Genomic DNA, 16,959 nt, shown 5'->3' on the forward strand with positions numbered 1-16,959 from the left:
TTTCTACCCAATCAATGTCCTGAATCACTGAACGCTTATGCACATGCGCTGCCAGTTACATCTCCGCAATGCCACTGAAGCAGGGGAGATGCTCACAGAGGCAGGATTTGGCTTTGCTTGTCTTTACGTTCCTGCGTGAGCATGTGGCATGCAGAAAGCGAGTCTGAGGCACCGTCTGTGAGAGCTGTAGCATGGAGCACGCAGGAAAACACTGCCCTGGGTGGGCATCTGCAGTGCGGGTGCCCACGCCTGAGCAAGTCACCCTGCATCCCCGTTCTGTCCCAGGGAGAGCTAGCCAGTAAAGCAGGAGTTCGAGATGTGGTGCATCCCACTCCGAATAGGAACCTATGCTCAGATAGACTCCCTTGAATGTCTGTGACTTTCATCCCAGTGCACCGTAATGGGGCACCAACATTATATAGACACATAAAATAAGGTGCAAGGATTCCTACTTCACTGAATCACTTATAAACTTGTATTTCGGAACAGTCTTACTTTCCAATTAGCTCATAAACCTTAAAACGGTATTTTCTTTTCTGCGGACCTCACCTTTTTCTCCTATTCTGATCTGATTATTTTGGGCCAAAACTGTTTCACGAGTTGTAGCATTAGTTTTCAAATGAGATCCTGGAGCTGTGGCCAAACAGACCTTTGTTTTCCAAACAAAGCAATGAAGGTTGAGTAAAGCCCAGTACACAACTGTTCTCCATTTTGATGACCAACACAATTTTTTAGCAGCAGTTGGTACCTGTTTCTGCAAGTCCTGGACACTCCTCATTCACAGTGGTGGCAAAATTGATATCCAACTGCTTCATCATCTTGTCTGCAGATGTGTGATACACTCCTGAAGGGCCAGTACACTTCATCCAGAAAGCCAGCAGCGACAGCTTCTTGTGGAACTCAGGAATTGCTGGTGGAGAAGACAAAATGAATGATGAAACAAAGCTGTGCTGGAAGCATCCAGAAGAGAAAAGATGGTACGAGTGGAGGTAATCTCACCCGGCTCACTGAGGGACAGTTACTGTTTGGTGGGTCACCCTGTGCCATTACCTTCACAGAGCGCGATCATGTGCTCACCCCAAGTTTGTAGCGTGCTTTTTCTGTTTCCCATGGTAGGATGTGACAAAATTTGCTCCTGATGCAGTTCTGGACACTGCAAATGGTCTACACAAGACTGGTCCCTGCCCTAGCACTGCTCTGTGGCCTTGGGTAAGCCACTCAATTTTGCCTCAGTTTTCTGATAAACAAAGTAAATAGAGCATGTTGTGGTTACCTGTCCTGCCGGAGTGCTCATGAGGGTAACTACGTATTTGTCAAACTCTTCCAAAATATTAAAATAGATGCAACAACAAGAAAAATAACTAAATAATTCTCCGTAGAGATGACTAAAAATAAAACAGATAAAACGTTCAAGGAGTAGTATTATGCCTCTGATAGTATGAGGCAGATCCTGCCTTTCCTCAGGAAAGAGAGGTGGAGAAAGACTTTGGCTCTCCAGAGGTGGCAGCATCCCCACCCCACCACAGCAATGACCTCTGTCCATCTTCTGCACAACAAGCAGGATAAGAAATCCTTTCTCTTCTCACCCGCTTATTTCTGGATACCAGTGATGAAGACAGAATAAGGCCCCTGACCTGCTGTGGTGACTGCTGCACCTGCTGGTAACCGTGAGCCGGCCCCTACTACGGTGGCATCTCCTGCGGTGTCGGTGAGCTCTGCACAGCGATTATTTCAGCAGGAACGCATGCCCAAACAAACGCCTTTCAGAAGGAAACCCCCTAACTTGCCTCTTACCATCGGTAAGGGAGGTGATGTTTCCCAGATTCTCAGTACTGATCTCTGCGATATTCTCCATCACGAGGATCTGCCTGGACAGCTTATCCAGGAGGTCTCTTGCCACAAATGGTGTTTTACTGGAGAACACAATTTGCTGGTGAAGACAAATGAGAAGGAGTTATTGAACCAAAAAAAAACCCCCAAAAACCTCAGAAGAAAACAAAAAACTCCAGAACACCCGGCACCTGAAGAAGTGCAATGGCAAATTCATCGCCTGGAACCACAGGATCTCCTTAACTTCAAAAGTTTTTTGTCTCTGGGGTATTTTATGGTCCTGGTTGATAGACATTGTTGCTTGTATCTTTTACATCTACATCCAGAACCAGGCACTTGAGTATCCAAGCAGCCATTTGCATAAGTAATTTCTGATTTATATGCTCTGCGAAGCTAAAGGAATCTATCATAAGCCTTAGAGACAGAAAAGAATATTAGTGTGACTTCCGTGTAACACAGGCCATGGACTTTCAGGATGTACGTGCCTGGAGGCAGACCACAGGTCGCTCTTCCTCTACTCCGTTTCAGCTCTGATCAACTACCCAGGTGCCTTTATTAATTTGGTGCTTTTGCCTTGCTAATCTTCCCTGCTGCTGACACCTGCATTTTCTTCAGCCCGCCACGTAAATATTGTTCATATCAAATCTGCTCCGTGTGTGGACATAGTTTAAGCTCACCTCCCCCAACTGCATGTTTACTGGGTACTCTTGTATTTCAGCCAAAAACCTCCCTTTTTTTCTCAAACTTGTGAGTCAGCAGGGTCCAGTCAGCACTGGAATCAGTGTTGGAATCAGGCTCTCTCTGTATTGCTTCAGTGGGCCTTTGGGAAAATAAAGCTAATTATATCTAAGATGGAAGAGTCAAACAACTGTGAAAAGGATGCTGCAGTGTGTTTTGATTCGTCAAGAAAACCCTGATGCCCTCGCTTGCTGGAGGTTTAAAATCGCATTTGCCATGCTTGGGCTCTGAATGAAAAAAAAAACCAAACTCTAAAAGGTTGTGCTAGTTGGTTGTGAGCACAAACAGACAATTCTGATGTCCCAGAGGGGCTGCCTTCCCTGCGCGTGTTGCAGACAACCTCTCCACCTCACCTGCGGAAATTCATTTCTGCTCTTGAACGTCGCAGCCTTGTCTGGGGCTCGGTTAAACAGTGGGGTGAGGGGCTTCTGCTTTACCTCTGAAGACATGGGCTGCCTTAACCGGGGACCGGTCTCACCGAGGACCTCCCGGCCAAGCCAGTGGACGTTGGTAACCCAGAGCAGGGGCTGTCCCTGTCATCTGCTGCGCCACCCGTCAGCCCTGCTGGGTGGCACCTGCGAAGTGCCCCAAGGTTTGCAGGTCAGGTCTGCTCCCAGAGGGGCCAGGAACGGAAACGACGGAGGCTTTTCTGGCTGGGGGTGAAGGGTGTTACCTTCACCCCCGCATGGCAGCTTGTCCCAGCCCTGCGCTCCCGCTGCCACCCGGGAGCAGCGCTGACCTGCTCGTACTCCATGCTGTGGGCACACCGCAGGGAAAATTTTAAAATATATGCCCCAAAAAAGAGCTGGGCCCGGTACCTGAATGAGCTGCGTGCAATACTGCAAGTGTTTAACTATGGTTATGTCGAGGCTGTCGTTCCCCGTGGTCAGGGGCAGAGGGCTGCCGGCCACGCTGGTGCCCACGCCCGTGTCCTCGGTGAGAGCTTCGCTCAGGTGGCCTCTGGCTTCTGGGTGCTCCATCCTGTAACTGGGGAGGGATGAGGGAGGGAGGTCAGTGGAGGGCCGACCGCCGCCGCCATGGCAGACACACACACACACACACACAGAGCTCACTCAGGGCGACGAGCAACAAGCACAGTGGAAAAGCTGGAAGCAGCCAGAAACCTCACGATGAACACATCATATCACAAAGGAGCAGTGCTGCCCTGGCCAGGCGCGGAAGGGCTGTACCCACTGAGGCGGGGACGAGCTCTCTGTCCCCTGACTGGTTTGCCTGGAGCGATGCGATGCCCTCGCCAGCAAACCTTTCCAACCCGCGGTTACTGTCCCTTGGTGGGGACAGTTTTCTCCCATCTGTTGCTTGCTGAATCACCTCCCCCGTCGCTCTGGATTGAGCACCATGACAATTCATGTCACCCCAGGCACTGAGCTGCTAAGCGCAGCTCTGCGCCTTCGGTGTCCTCCCGCTGCCAAATTTAACGCTCATCGCAGGAGGAAAGGAAAACCACTGCTGGAGTAAGAGACATGATGTTTTCATATGCTGTTTTAGGCACAATGTGTACAGCTTGCTTTGCCAATTGTTTCTGTAAGAGCGTAAAGCTAGTCTCACTGTGTTTTAAATCATTATTTCCAACGCTGCCTTGTTGTACAAATGGTCCTCCCTGTGTTTAAGTGCAAGGCCCGAGGTCAGTCCCCAGTCGGCAAGTGCAATTGGCTGCAAGCTCAGAAGTTTCAACACTTGCAATCTTTACACTGAGTCATGTACTCACACATCTAAAAATGGAAGCAGGAATCTACACTGTCCGGGCATGAGCCAGAAGCGAAAAAATGAAATTTTAACTTCTATCTTAGCTTAAAAGATTTTTAGTTGCTTTTTGAGTTAGCTTATAACTAACTTAATTTTTGCTCCTAAAGTTAAATTTGTGCTAAAGTGCCTGGTTAAAGCCAGACCCTTAAATCAACGCAGACTGGACTGAGCTCAGAGGGCCAGTTTAGCAAGCAACACGTTTTTCCGAGGTTTTTTTTCCCCCCACCACATTCTTATTCTGGAAAGAGGATATGCAGTGACATTTTGGGACCTGAATGGTGGTTGCTTGTTGGTACTCAAAATTGTTTTAAACAGGCCACGACAAGCTGCGAGATGTATAGCTCCCTGGTTGGGAAGCGTGGGGTCCTAGGGAACCACGTTCTGTTCTTTTTTCCCAGCTCTAGTGCCACTTAGGTGCCTGCTGGGCATCGCGTGGGCTCTGAGGACGCAAACACGCCTTGAGGATCTAATGATTGAAACACAGCATCTTATGGTCACACGACAATGGCAGACCATGACACAAACACCACAGCTTTTCTCTTTTTTTTTTTTTTTTTTTTTTTTTCCCTCTCAGAAAGACCAAAAGTGATGAAAGAAGGGCAGGTAACACGCAGGGCCATGAACAGGGTACCAGTCATCACTCTTAGATTCCAAAGGAAACCTACACCATGCTGCTTAAATCTGGCCCTGTGTTACTGTTACTGACAAGCTTAATCCACTGCAAAGACTCATTCGGCTAGAGAGAAAAGACAAAGGGAGGGGGGAAAAACCACAGAGGAATTAGTAATTACATCCAAGGAAAGCCAGGTCCAAACCTATGTCAAGGAAGAGGCTCTGCCAGTATTGATGTCAGCTTAATTGAATTTACCCTTCTCCTCTGGAGGACAGATTGAGTATATTTGAACAGGAAAAAAAATGATCCTGGAAGCTAAGATTTTGTATGCAGCAGCCACGGGGAACCCTTTGACCCTATAAACTCATCAAGGATTAGACAGTCTTCCTTGAATAACGTGTGCACCGGGATCCCCTGTTAGCGACAAAGAGCTAGGGTATCAGTTTGGCGTAAGCACAGCTAGCAGTTACTACAAACTTACCTATTCTTCTCAACCTCAGTATCTGAAAATACTGAGTCTGCACCTCCTCCACCATTACAAACCTCCACACCACCACCATCCTCATCATCAAAGTCAGAGGTGTTCAGGAAATCAAAGCTTTCTAAAGCACTCTCAACTGTTAGACTTAAACTGGAGGACCTGCTTCGGCTTACTGCTGGCTTGCACTGCAAAGGCAGAACGAACCAATGAAAACCCCAGATATTAGTTACTACTGAAAGAAAAGGAAAAAGAAAAGGATAAAGCTTAAAACTTTCAAATTCTTCATTTTATTTTTAAAACTTCATTTTATTGGGTGTTTCATTTCAAACCTTCATATTCATAGCATACACAATCAAAGCCTGAGAATTGGAAAAACCCTTCCATTCCTCCTCCCCTCCCCATCCTACCCCCTCTTTTCCCCAAAGGAAAACCCTCAAAGGCAAAATTTGATGTGTTTTATAGAAACGAGAAGTACATCTTGAATCCAAGTGACGCAGCTTTCGGCATCCTCCAAAAGGAGAGACAGCAATTAATGCACTGGAAGTTGAAAGGGGAAGGCACGTTCCATAATTGCCGTTCTAGCTACAGAAGCCAATAGCACTATCGGATTTATTCCAAATGTGACTCCAACGGACCATAGCCAGGAATAAATTTGGTCCCATATCTGCAGATTTGTTCATTGGATGAGAGGACTTTTGTGGCCTTTGAAGCCACGTGGCTTACCAAGGAAAAGCAAATCAGGCATCAGATTTCTAGGTGACAGAGGAAGGCAGAACTGTAACTCAGGAATTAACAGTGCTAGAGAGGGGGGAAGCCATCCCACCTCACTGCTGGGAAGAAATGCGATGGAAACCTTGGTGTTGCTGTAGGAAGTATCAAAGTTTCTGGTCCCATGTGGTGATTCATCCAGACATGCCCACAGAGTTGCTTCCAGGGTCACCTTGCAGAATCAGATGTAGCTTGAGGGATTGCCTCTGTTGGTTCGTGAAACAACTTCAACACCTTTAGCACTACCTGATTATTTGATCAGAAACAGCCAGGAACCACCGGTGCCGTCACATAAGCTGCATCTGCCAGTCCCAGGCAGGAGCCAGGAGTTTGTCTCAGCGTGTAGAAAGAAATGCATTGCCCTAAAAGTTCAGACTCAGCACCAGCAAACCTAGAGCTGAGGCAACTTGGAGTTCTGTTTCCGATTCGTTTGCATGCAATATTAATGCTATAATGGTCATACGTTAGCACCTACGATGCTTGACTCCTTAAACTGCCCGTAGTGTCATTAGCTGATCAAACCAACACTTCCCAAGACATCTGTGACACAGGTGGGTGCTGGATCCCGCTTCCTCTGCAGCACCAAGGACTTTAGCTACCGTTTCTTTCAGGGCTGGTGGCGCAGCTTCTTCGGGCAAAAGCAAACAGCAACACATGGGCTTCTCCTTTGCTCTGCCCACCTAACACAGCCAAGAGAGATTTCTTCAGCCACAGCTGGATTCCGGCTCAACTGTTTTGCTTGGGGAGCCCAGCAGGGCTCCTGGCAATGCTGAGTGTCGGTCCGCAAGATGATCGACAGGTGACACGCAGACGTAAGGAGATCTGGAAGAGGTGTCCCTCTCGAGCGTGCAGGAACCCTGCCTGCACAGGTCTGTCCTCTCTCCCCCCCAGCCCATATCTGTCCCTTTGTAACTTCTGATAAAAGGAGTGTAAACAGTCTCCGTTGTCTCTCTGCTGTTTGGATAATTGAACTCTTTGTACAAGCTGCAGAGCAGCCACAAAGTTAAAAAATAATAGTAACGGTAGCATTGCCTGCTTGAACCTCCTTGGGCAAGAAAGAGGGGCTGCAGGCTGTGACAAAAAGCATTTAACTTGGGCAAGTACCATGCAGCTGCAAACACCAATGGAAACAAGGATGTTACCAAAGTTTCTTCATAAAAAGATAATGCTGAAGGATAAATGCTTCCCTCCTTCCTCCTCAGCCGTGTTTTTGAATATTGAGGCTTAAGTGACTAGTAGACCAACTTGCATATGAATATGAAGCATTTGAAATGATTATTTCCCATATAACACTCTTTGCACAGTAACGCGTCCTGAGTTATTATTCATGGGGGAGACACAAGTCACAGTGATCAGCAGTAAACATATTAACAACACACATGCAAAACCCTTTTCTTCTTTCTAATTTTCAACATTTTCTGTCCATCCTGGTGTGATGACAGGATGTCTCTCATGTTAAAAATGGACGGGGGAAAAAGGAAAAGGCTTGGAAGAAGCTTAGGCGACGTGGGGATGGCAGTCCTCAGTGAGACCCGTGCTTCTAAATCCCTTTGGCAATTTAGAAAATTCAGCTTCTTTGGCTACAAGGCCTGATCCTCAGCTGGTGTAGTTTTGCACAGCTCCATGGAGTTCAGGGGTAGTATGCTAAAATACACCCGCTGAGGATGTGACCCATGGATTTCAAAGGCAGAAAGTTGGCTATAATCTGATCTCCAGTATGGCACAAGCGACAGGTTCACAAGCAGTTTCTTCAGAGAAGGGTATAATTTAATTACCCCTCTGCCATGGCACCTTTTTCACTTTCCCCCAGGTTTTAAGCAGATTAAAAAAATCCGTTGCTTGAGGATTCAAGGCTACAGTAAGCACACTGCCAACAAAAGTTTAAAAATGCAACACTGTGAAAGGATGCTCCAAGCAGGAGCAAATCTACTGCTACTGAGGAATTTTACTCATCTCCAAAAACCCTACTTTGATGTTTGCGAGGAAGGGCAGGAGATTCTACCCGCTCAGATTTCCTTTAGGGTAGTATTTTCTGAAAACGTACTCACTTTTAGGATGTCATCAAGATGCATAACTTCTTGGTCCAGGTCCTGAAACTCTTTATACTGCTCTTTATGTGGCTCAAGAGCGAAGAGAAGCCCTTGCAAGGCTTCTTCAATGCTTCCATCGAGATAAGACTTATATCCTTCTGATTCCCCACTAATCGATCCCTCACACGGCAGCCTCTCTGGGGTCATGGGTGCCTCTGCTGACGTGAGCCTTTTTACCAGCTGCTTCGTGATGTTGCCCTCATAGGTATCCAGCTCCACGGGCTTGAGCTCGGAACCTTCATCCGTGTCCTGCAGGAGAGACACCGGGACGCTTGTTTCTATAAAGACACGATCGCTCCCAGCATCAGAGGCTTTTTGGCAAATTTCAGGAGCTGGCCTTGGGGTGGCCTTGTTCTCGAGCGCTGCTGCCTCTCCCTGGGGCGGCAGGTCTTTCGGCTCAGCGACAGAGTCTCTGCGGGAGTCACTGCTGCTGCAGTCCAGGCTTGAGCTCTTGGAGGACTTGCGAGCTCGGTGCTGGCTGGGGGTGGCGGTGATGTCTGGGCTGGAGCTGACGTGAGCAGAAGAGGACTCTGCTGAGTTGGCAGGGGGCACGCGGTCTTCATAAGGCAGGTCGCCAAAAGTGAAAGAAAGAGGCCGCTTCTCGGTGGTCACCGTTCCATTTTCAAAGACGTCGTCTGGCAAATTCGACTGAAAAGACAACAGAGAAACAAAAGTTTTTCATGCAACACTGGGAAGAGAAGAAAAATACAGTATGTGCCTGGGAAAGAAAAATGCAAGGAAAAGGATTAAAGAAGCATTCAAGGCTCGAGAGATGGGAAAAATATTTCAAATCCAACTTCTGCTTTCATCTGGCACGGCTCCTGATTTTGGCAGGAAAACTGCTGGAAAACTTGGGCTCAGTATCTCTCTGGTAAGCCGAGAGCTCCAGGAAGTGAGTTCCCAGAACACAGATCCAAATTCTGCTTGTCCTACAGACACTGCATTTCCAGTGCATTGCTCGAGCATTCCTGCGGCACGTCTCTTTTTAATGTGGTTGTACTTAAGCCACCTTGGCTGCATTTTCATATCTCTTGTAGATTTCCCATCGCATTTATTTTCTGATTTCTAAAGTATCAATCCCTAAAATTTAACACACTTTGCTCCAGAAGTTTCTCTAGTTTCATGGCATTTTAATGGTGATTTTATTATGCTAGTTCTTTTCTGTTGAAAGTACGTTCTGCATGTGGCACGGATATCTCCAATAATTGTTGAACATGAGTTACATAGGAGTCCTGTTCGACATGAGTTTCTGCCCAAATGACAGAGAATTTATCTGGCGGTGTCTTGATCAGGACATTGATCATTTAGGAAGCAAAACCAGCATATGCAGACCCAAAAATGATCAAAGCATATATGTACGTTCATCTCTCTGACTGAACTAAGGGGAAAAAATCCCTGCAGGAGGCACAACCTGCCTATCTGACCTACAAATTCTGCTTTGTTATGTGGCAAACTCGTGCAAATGCACAGCACAGATGAAAGGCAACTACTACTTTGCTGACAATTTGCTGGAAAGAACATATTGTTAAGGTGCATAAGGTTAAAGTGGCCAAAACTTGCATCAAGCTGCACTATTAGCAGCTATTTCCCTTAAACATAATTATACTCAGAGGTTCGTTTCTTCTTTCCCCTGAAAAGGGTATGCTTTTAGCATCTGAAAGTCAAGTTATTAGGCAAATGTATAACATCAATCGGGGTAGCAGGCCATTTTTAGCAATACTATGTTGGCTTGTGTTCCTGCCCTGCTCTCTGCCCACAGACAGTTGGTTTCTGATCATTATCCCCGCAGAAATCAAGAGCAATTTTGATTTAATGCAAACAGCATGGGCTCACAGTCATGTTCTCCCCTCTAATCAGTCAGCAAAATGAGTGAGTTGCAACAGAGAGCAACACATGAAGCATGCGTGGGAATGGAGATGCCACACAGGGACCGAAAAAATCCTTCACCAAACGAAACCCAGGACTCACATATAGCTCTAGCCCCGCTTTTGGGCTTAGTCTGAGCGACGGCAGGTCACTAAAAGAGCGACTGCGACGAAGCTTGTCAAAGAAAGTGTCTTGCAGAGCATCTAAGATTGTCAACTTTGGCCTGTCTTGCAGGGGATGCAGCCATTTCTTCAACAGTTAAAGCAAAGAGGGTGTGAGGAAGGGCAAGTTAAATGAATGCCTTTAGCAGAGCACTAAATTACAGGCATGGGATGCAGCACTTGTAAAATTCCTAGCTGTACAGATGGCCTACTCAGTTTATACACAGTCCTGATTAAGCATGCAGAATTTGATTCATGCAAAATGTAGGAGCACCCTGTGGTACAGGGGCAATTTTATCATGGGCTCCCCGGTTCAAGAAGGACAGGGAACTGCTGGAGAGGGTGCAGCAAAGGGCTACCAAGATGATGACGGCACTGGAACACCTCTCCTATGAAGAAAGGCTGAGGGATTTGGGTCTCTTCAGTCTGCAAAAAAGACGGCTGAGGGGGGACCTTATCAACACTTACAAATACTTAAAGGGTGGGTGTCAGGAGGATGGGGCCAGGCTCTTTTCAGTGGTGCCCGGGGACAGGACAAGAGGTAACAGGCACAAACTTGAGCATAGAAAGTTCCACCTAAACATGAGGAGGAACTTCTTTACCCTGAGGGTGGCAGGGCACTGGAACAGGCTGCCCAGGGAGGTGGTGGAGTCTCCAACTCTGGAGACGTTCAAAACCCGCCTGGACGCCTTCCTGTGCAACCTGCTCTAGGTGACCCTGCTCTGGCAGGGGGGTTGGACTAGATGATCTCCAGAGGTCCTTTCCAACCCTATGGTTCTATGATTAAAAATACTAGTGCTATAATGGTTGTTACTGTCACAAAATGAACACACATCTTACAAAGATTATTCAAGTATTATATTCAAGTATTAGGGCAGTAAGGCAAGAAGAACAGGTATGCAATAACTGGCCACATAGTTTCAAAGACACCAGGATCACAGTCACCTTCTTTTAGGATTAGCAGCTGGGAATGCACTTGCTTTTTAAGTATTTGTAAGGGTAACCTGCTGGAACCAGGGGAAACAAAAAGCTCAGACGTGTAAAGCAATGAAGCATTTTCAGTGTTTGAAGTGCTCTAGGGCTTCTCATTACATAAACATGAAGCCAAAGAGAGCTTACAAAGAATGAGTGGTCCTTGAAGGTCGGCGTTTCGGGAGTGCCTTGGCTGTACATGGACATTCTCCTCTGCAGAGCAGACGCCTTGCTCACATTTCCAGTGGATGGGGTCAAGTCTTCAACATCAAAGGGGCTACGGACACACAAGCGGGAAGAAAAATGGTTGTTAGGCTGAGGGAGAAGGAATTTCAGGTCCATGGAAAGGATTTATTAGCACATCAAAACCCAGAGGTAGCAGGTTTTTTAACAGAATTGTTTAAATGAAAATGTTGTTAATTAGACAGCAGGCTCAGAAGTGTGGCTTTCGGTTCTGATGAAAGGGTTCTACTCTCAGAAATCATTTCTGTAGCGTAGTCTGATGTTATTTTTCTCACATGAAAAGTATTCTTGGATGTGAGTTGACAAGTGTCACACATACTAATGAGAAAGGTGCTCTACTATTAATAGAGCTGTTGCATTATAAAGGAAACCAGTAGCTGTTATTGCTGGCTTCATGTTTATTGCATTACAAGAAACAGCATACATGACTGTAAAAGCTAAAAGCATCGATGCTTCTTTAGAAATGACAGTTAGCAATTTTATTAAAGTACCGTGAGAATTGGGTTTGAATCCTAACACCATCAGCTTACCTGTGCCGACCAATGCGGATAGAATCATTTAGATTGGAAAAGACACTTAAGATCCTCAAGTCCAACCATAAACCTAACACTGCCAAGTCCACCACTAAACCATGTCCCAAAGCACCACCCCTACAATGGACAATGCTAGATTTCCCACCACCCTCACGATGTACAAAGCCCTCAAAAGCCAGCTTTTAAAGATGGGCCAACTTCTGAACTTGGCTATGCTAACGTAAATCCAGAGCAAGCCCACTGTATTTTACACTAATATTAAAATTTTTTAATGGATATATGAGGACTCAGTTATGCCCCTTTCTTGAGCTTGAGGAAGAAGTATTTTTAGGCAATTTTAGGCAATTCTGTGATCTGTCATTGCTATCTGTTTCACATGCCTTGTAATGTCAGTACTCACCATGCCTATTGTAACAGCTGAAACTAGGCACAACTAAGAACTTAGGCAAAAACCCATTTGCCACAGGTATCACAGGGAACCTGTCGCTGACCGTGAACTATTTCTCCTCTCCCGAACTTGTGCCACAATTCCTTCCCCGTCTGCCTCAGCAGGGAGCAAAAGGGAGAGAAGAGACCCCACAGACATTTTCTCTCTGGTTGAATTTTTACAACTGCTTGACCCAGTAACCAAGCAGCCAGCTCTACTTACTACCAGGTGATTTCAAGGTTCAGCTTTATTGTGCCAAGGTCGTTAATGTCTACTGCAACCACCTGAGGCCGAGCTGCAAACAGGTCTTTTGTTTCACAGGTAACACTTCCCACAAGGATGTGAGTAGCAAGTCCTTTAACTTCTGTGACCTGTAAGAGAGAAGAACAAGACATCTAGGACCACACAAGGCATTGCAATCCTTAATTAAAAAGCAATGGGTTTGATTTTCTGGCCTGGTCCCCTTGCTAAAAGGCTTCCAAAACATGACTGTCTGTTGCCTCTTCATTACTTATAAATTACTTATAAAAATAAATCAGATTAATTTTTTTAATGAATGCGTAGTTGCATATGATTATGTTTCTATGTTTTCTTTATATTTTTACGGGTGTCAGAACAACCATACTGGCTTAGATCAAGGGGCTCTCCAGCCTTGGTATTTGGTCTTTTGCAGTGACCATAAGCAGAGTGCGAGGGAAGAGTAAGACCAGCGAGAGCATACTGGATGTTTTCCCATCTAATACTCTCAGGAATGGACAATTTTCATGACAGGCAATCTCCTGATGTAGCTGGCCTACTTAGTAATTCCCAAGGGAGTTCTCTTCTATGTATTTGTCTGTTGTAACACTGAAGCCATGTAATTGCATCCACAATGGCCTTGGCCTTCCACAGGAAGAGGAACCATCTCCATACATTCTATAGTAAGAGTAGTGCAGAGCACTATTCATACTTACATATATATCTGCCTGAAAATTCAGAGGGAGAGTTACACATGCAGCTCCAATACACAAAGAAACCTTTGGCTATTTGCTTGAAAGTCAGCTCTTGAGCCTTTTATGTGAAAGGCTTTGGAGAGAGTCCAAAAAAGGTAAGAATATACACATTAACCTTAACAATACTGGGACTCTCACTTGTAGCTCTTGGTTACTACGAGACAGGATTCTTTCCTAAACTTCCACCCTAAAACTGTGTTGTTAGACTGGGGAGAGTGACTCACCTCATGTCACAATCTGACTGTCTATGAAAACTTACCATCTCACACATTTGGGATTATTTTGTTGGTGATTTTGTAATTGCTTGCATTTTTTTCATGAAGGTTTTATAGTGTCTAAGTGGGAGGTTTCCCATGAGACTTTGAAGACTCTCCCCTATTTAAACTGCCTAAGCAGGGACACCTGGCGTAATTATTAGCAGCAATTTCTGGACAGCGGTCAGGAAATGGGTATCTCCGAGTTGGAGGTTTGTTGGAAAGAAAGCACATGGGAACGTGGACCTTCAGCCAGCAGAAAAACATCTGGGGAGGCCTGGGGCAATGAAGGGATGAAGCAGTGGTGGAAAGACTCCAGTTTGGGATGAAAAGTTGCTGCTGACTGGTAGAAGTTGCAAAAGTTGCTCTTTCCCTGGGGAATGGGGCATAGAGTAAGAGGAAAGCCAAGGCTTGCAGGCATTAGGAAATCTGGGGAACTGCTGTGCTCTAGGAAGCCGCCAAAAAGTCAGAGTGGTTTTTCTACATGCCCCCATCTCACTGTGAGCAGAAACCTGACAGCAGTGCTACCTCCCGCAGACACACTGCTGTTCTGCACAGGGTGGTGGGACTGGACCTCAGGATGCTCCAGCTTATGCGCAACTGGGCCCTGGGTGAGTTCAAAGGAGAGAACTACCCATTTCTCCAGATCAGCAGATGCTGCTCTCTTACCCGAGCAGTATTAACAAACTCAGCAGCAGTGGGATTTCGGGGGGTTGGGTTTGTTGTTTCCTGAATGCTGTTAGCAATCAGGTTTCCAGTGTTCCCTTGCTTCTGGTGCAAATAATCTGAGTTTCTGGAGAGTGATGTGAGGCAAGGGTCCTGTTAGTATGGCTACGACACCAGTCTGGGGAGAGTTAGGACAACCTCTCCCGCAGGACTCCCAAACTGATTACAGTCTTGTAGCATCTAGATTGGACAATACTATAGCACTCCATGCATGTAGGTGCGTTGGAAATACTAATGATAGCTCATTTCCAAAGCATTTAATGATCTGCTGCTGCGTTTTTGCTGATAGTGCATGAGAAGGCAGCTCCTTGACTCCTGCCTTGCTTGCAGGCAAAGGTCCTAGCATGCGTACCTTAATGGAGATCAGCCCAACAATGAGAGGGAGGAAAACCATTTCTTCTCCGTCCCAGCTTTGCTTGCCATTGACTTCTATTTTGCCTTTCAGTTTCCACCGCTGGCGACCGTAGCGCATGAAAATCTGAAAAAGAAAAATCCTCTTATTTTCTTGAGAAATCTGCTCTCGTGACGCACAAATATCAGCAACAGAATTGGGGAAGGGGTCTGAAGTAGGTTGGAAGAGTTAGTGGTGTAGGTGCTGCCATTCTGCTTCCCTTCATGCCAGAAGGAAAAGGGGTATCCTGCAGGATCTCCGCCTCTCAGCTCTCCAAATCACTCCCTTCGGTAAGGCACCCCTCACCCCAGCTTTCACCTTTGTATAACTCAATGACTGCTAACAAAGAAGCTACAGGACTTTTAACTCTATCTACAGGAGAAATGTCAGTGGTGGTGGTGGGGAAATTTGGGAGGGCAGGAGGAAAGCCCCTGTGGCCGTTCCTATCACCTGCAGCTTGCTGGATCTGCTGCCATCCCAGGCAGTGGAGAGGGCAGGTGAGCTTCTGGCCATCCACCGTCAATGGGAGACTTTGGCTGGCTGGTGATGGAAATGAATGAGACCCCCACAGTGCAACAACACAGTTTGAAGCAGCCAGAGTAGAAAAGCCCATTCTGGGCTGTGGGGATGGCTGGGAGAGACCTGCACCAACTAATTGGCCCCACAGAGGAACCACATGCTGCTTGCAGGCGTGAGAGGGGCAGGAGAGATTTGTCACAGGGAACGAGAGCAGGAACTAATGAATCAATGATCAGGACAGCTGGGAAGTACAGGTTGGGGGAGATCCATACTCAGTCTGAGAATTTCTTGCAGGGTAAGCTCTGTTCCAGATAGAGCTGGAGGCTTTTATTTTAATCCATCTCTAATTAACCTGCTCTTGATGTTCTCCACTGGAACATTGCAGTGACCAGAGATCCTGACACAGCCTCACAGCAGGTAACATGTGGGTCTCAAGAAATGTGTCTTTCTGCAACTTGGCTTTATGAGGAAGTAAAGTCTCAATGTTCAGTAAAGGATACTTGCAAGGACTTGTTCAATTTGCTCTGCGTGCATGGGATGGGGCATATGCTTTTTTCCAGGGGAAGCAGAAATGTTTGTCACGAATAAGAGAGTGAGAAGCATGCCCTCATTCTGGGAGACACTTAAAAAATAACGGGGTTTTGCTTCTGGGTTTGTTTTTGTGTTTTGTTTTTTTTTTTTTTAATTTAAATTTTTAAAATTAAAAAAACCCAACCACCAAAACTTGTAGTCCTTTGACTAGCCATCATCCAGTGCTCTGAATATAATTTTCTGTCTTCTGACAGATGTCCTGACCTAGGCAGCCATAAAGCAAACTGCAAGGTTTTACAGTGCATATACTGAAAAAATAATAGCCGTTTCCTGGGGTGCTGATGTGAAAAGGCTTTATTCATCGCGATATAAAAAGCAGCAGAAATCTGCCGTTCTTTTGCTAATAACCAAACCGTAAACCAGCGCAGACGTACCTCGTATTGATCTCCCGGGCAGAGCCGAGCGAAGCCAGCCAGACCTGAGAAGGAAAGACAGAGAGGGGCTGTTGGAGGGCCTGGGGGTGCTGCGGGGAGCAGCAGCGGGGTGCCCCAGGGATGCTGCGGGATGCAGCAGCGGGGTGCCCCAGGGATGCTGCGGGATGCCCGGGGCCGCCGCTGCCGCGCTCGGACAGGAGAGGGCGGCAGCCCCCCGGCAGCAGCTCCGCCGGGAAGTGTTTTTAACCCCCCCTCCTCTTACTGCTCCCTCCGCACCCTCCCAACCAAGACTAAAACCAAACCCCCCATATTCATTTTCTTTCTCTTCTCTTTTTTTTTTTTGGTATACAATTCATCGGGTTGTGGTGGTTTTTTGCATATCAAAGATTTGCACTTTCCATCTTCTTTTTTTCTTTTTTTTCCCCCCTACAATGGCTCAAATTATTCTATAATAATTTCAGAAAAAGAAGAAACAGCTTCCTGACGTCATCTGGCTTCAGAAACCGAGCTTAGCACCCTTACTACCGCAATGCGTAGGCGGGCTGCTGATTACCACGTAGCACTTGCTGCTTAATGCTAATCAGACCGAGCTATACATTTTAACACAGTTTTCTTTTTAGTGC

General features: G+C 46.4%; 1 protein-coding gene across 2 annotated transcripts in view; it reads right to left on the minus strand.

Moving 5' to 3' along the window:
- Nucleotides 1-16,959, minus strand: part of RIPOR2 (RHO family interacting cell polarization regulator 2) — a 72,172-nt gene that overhangs the window by 8,589 nt on the left and 46,624 nt on the right. Inside the window, exons 9-18 of one of the 2 annotated variants that reach the window (XM_054191002.1) lie at nucleotides 16,337-16,380; nucleotides 14,814-14,939; nucleotides 12,712-12,860; nucleotides 11,434-11,563; nucleotides 10,256-10,402; nucleotides 8,246-8,935; nucleotides 5,430-5,614; nucleotides 3,387-3,555; nucleotides 1,795-1,930; nucleotides 749-910 (exon numbers count right to left, since the gene is read on the minus strand). In XM_054191002.1, coding sequence (XP_054046977.1) covers nucleotides 749-910; nucleotides 1,795-1,930; nucleotides 3,387-3,555; nucleotides 5,430-5,614; nucleotides 8,246-8,935; nucleotides 10,256-10,402; nucleotides 11,434-11,563; nucleotides 12,712-12,860; nucleotides 14,814-14,939; nucleotides 16,337-16,380 — 1,938 coding nt within the window. The remainder of the gene's footprint in view (nucleotides 1-748; nucleotides 911-1,794; nucleotides 1,931-3,386; nucleotides 3,556-5,429; nucleotides 5,615-8,245; nucleotides 8,936-10,255; nucleotides 10,403-11,433; nucleotides 11,564-12,711; nucleotides 12,861-14,813; nucleotides 14,940-16,336; nucleotides 16,381-16,959) is intronic. The other variant, XM_054191001.1, reaches the window with a different exon arrangement.

Source organism: Rissa tridactyla, chromosome 2, assembly GCF_028500815.1.
Source record: "Rissa tridactyla isolate bRisTri1 chromosome 2, bRisTri1.patW.cur.20221130, whole genome shotgun sequence".
NCBI classification, from domain to species: Eukaryota; Metazoa; Chordata; class Aves; order Charadriiformes; family Laridae; genus Rissa; species Rissa tridactyla.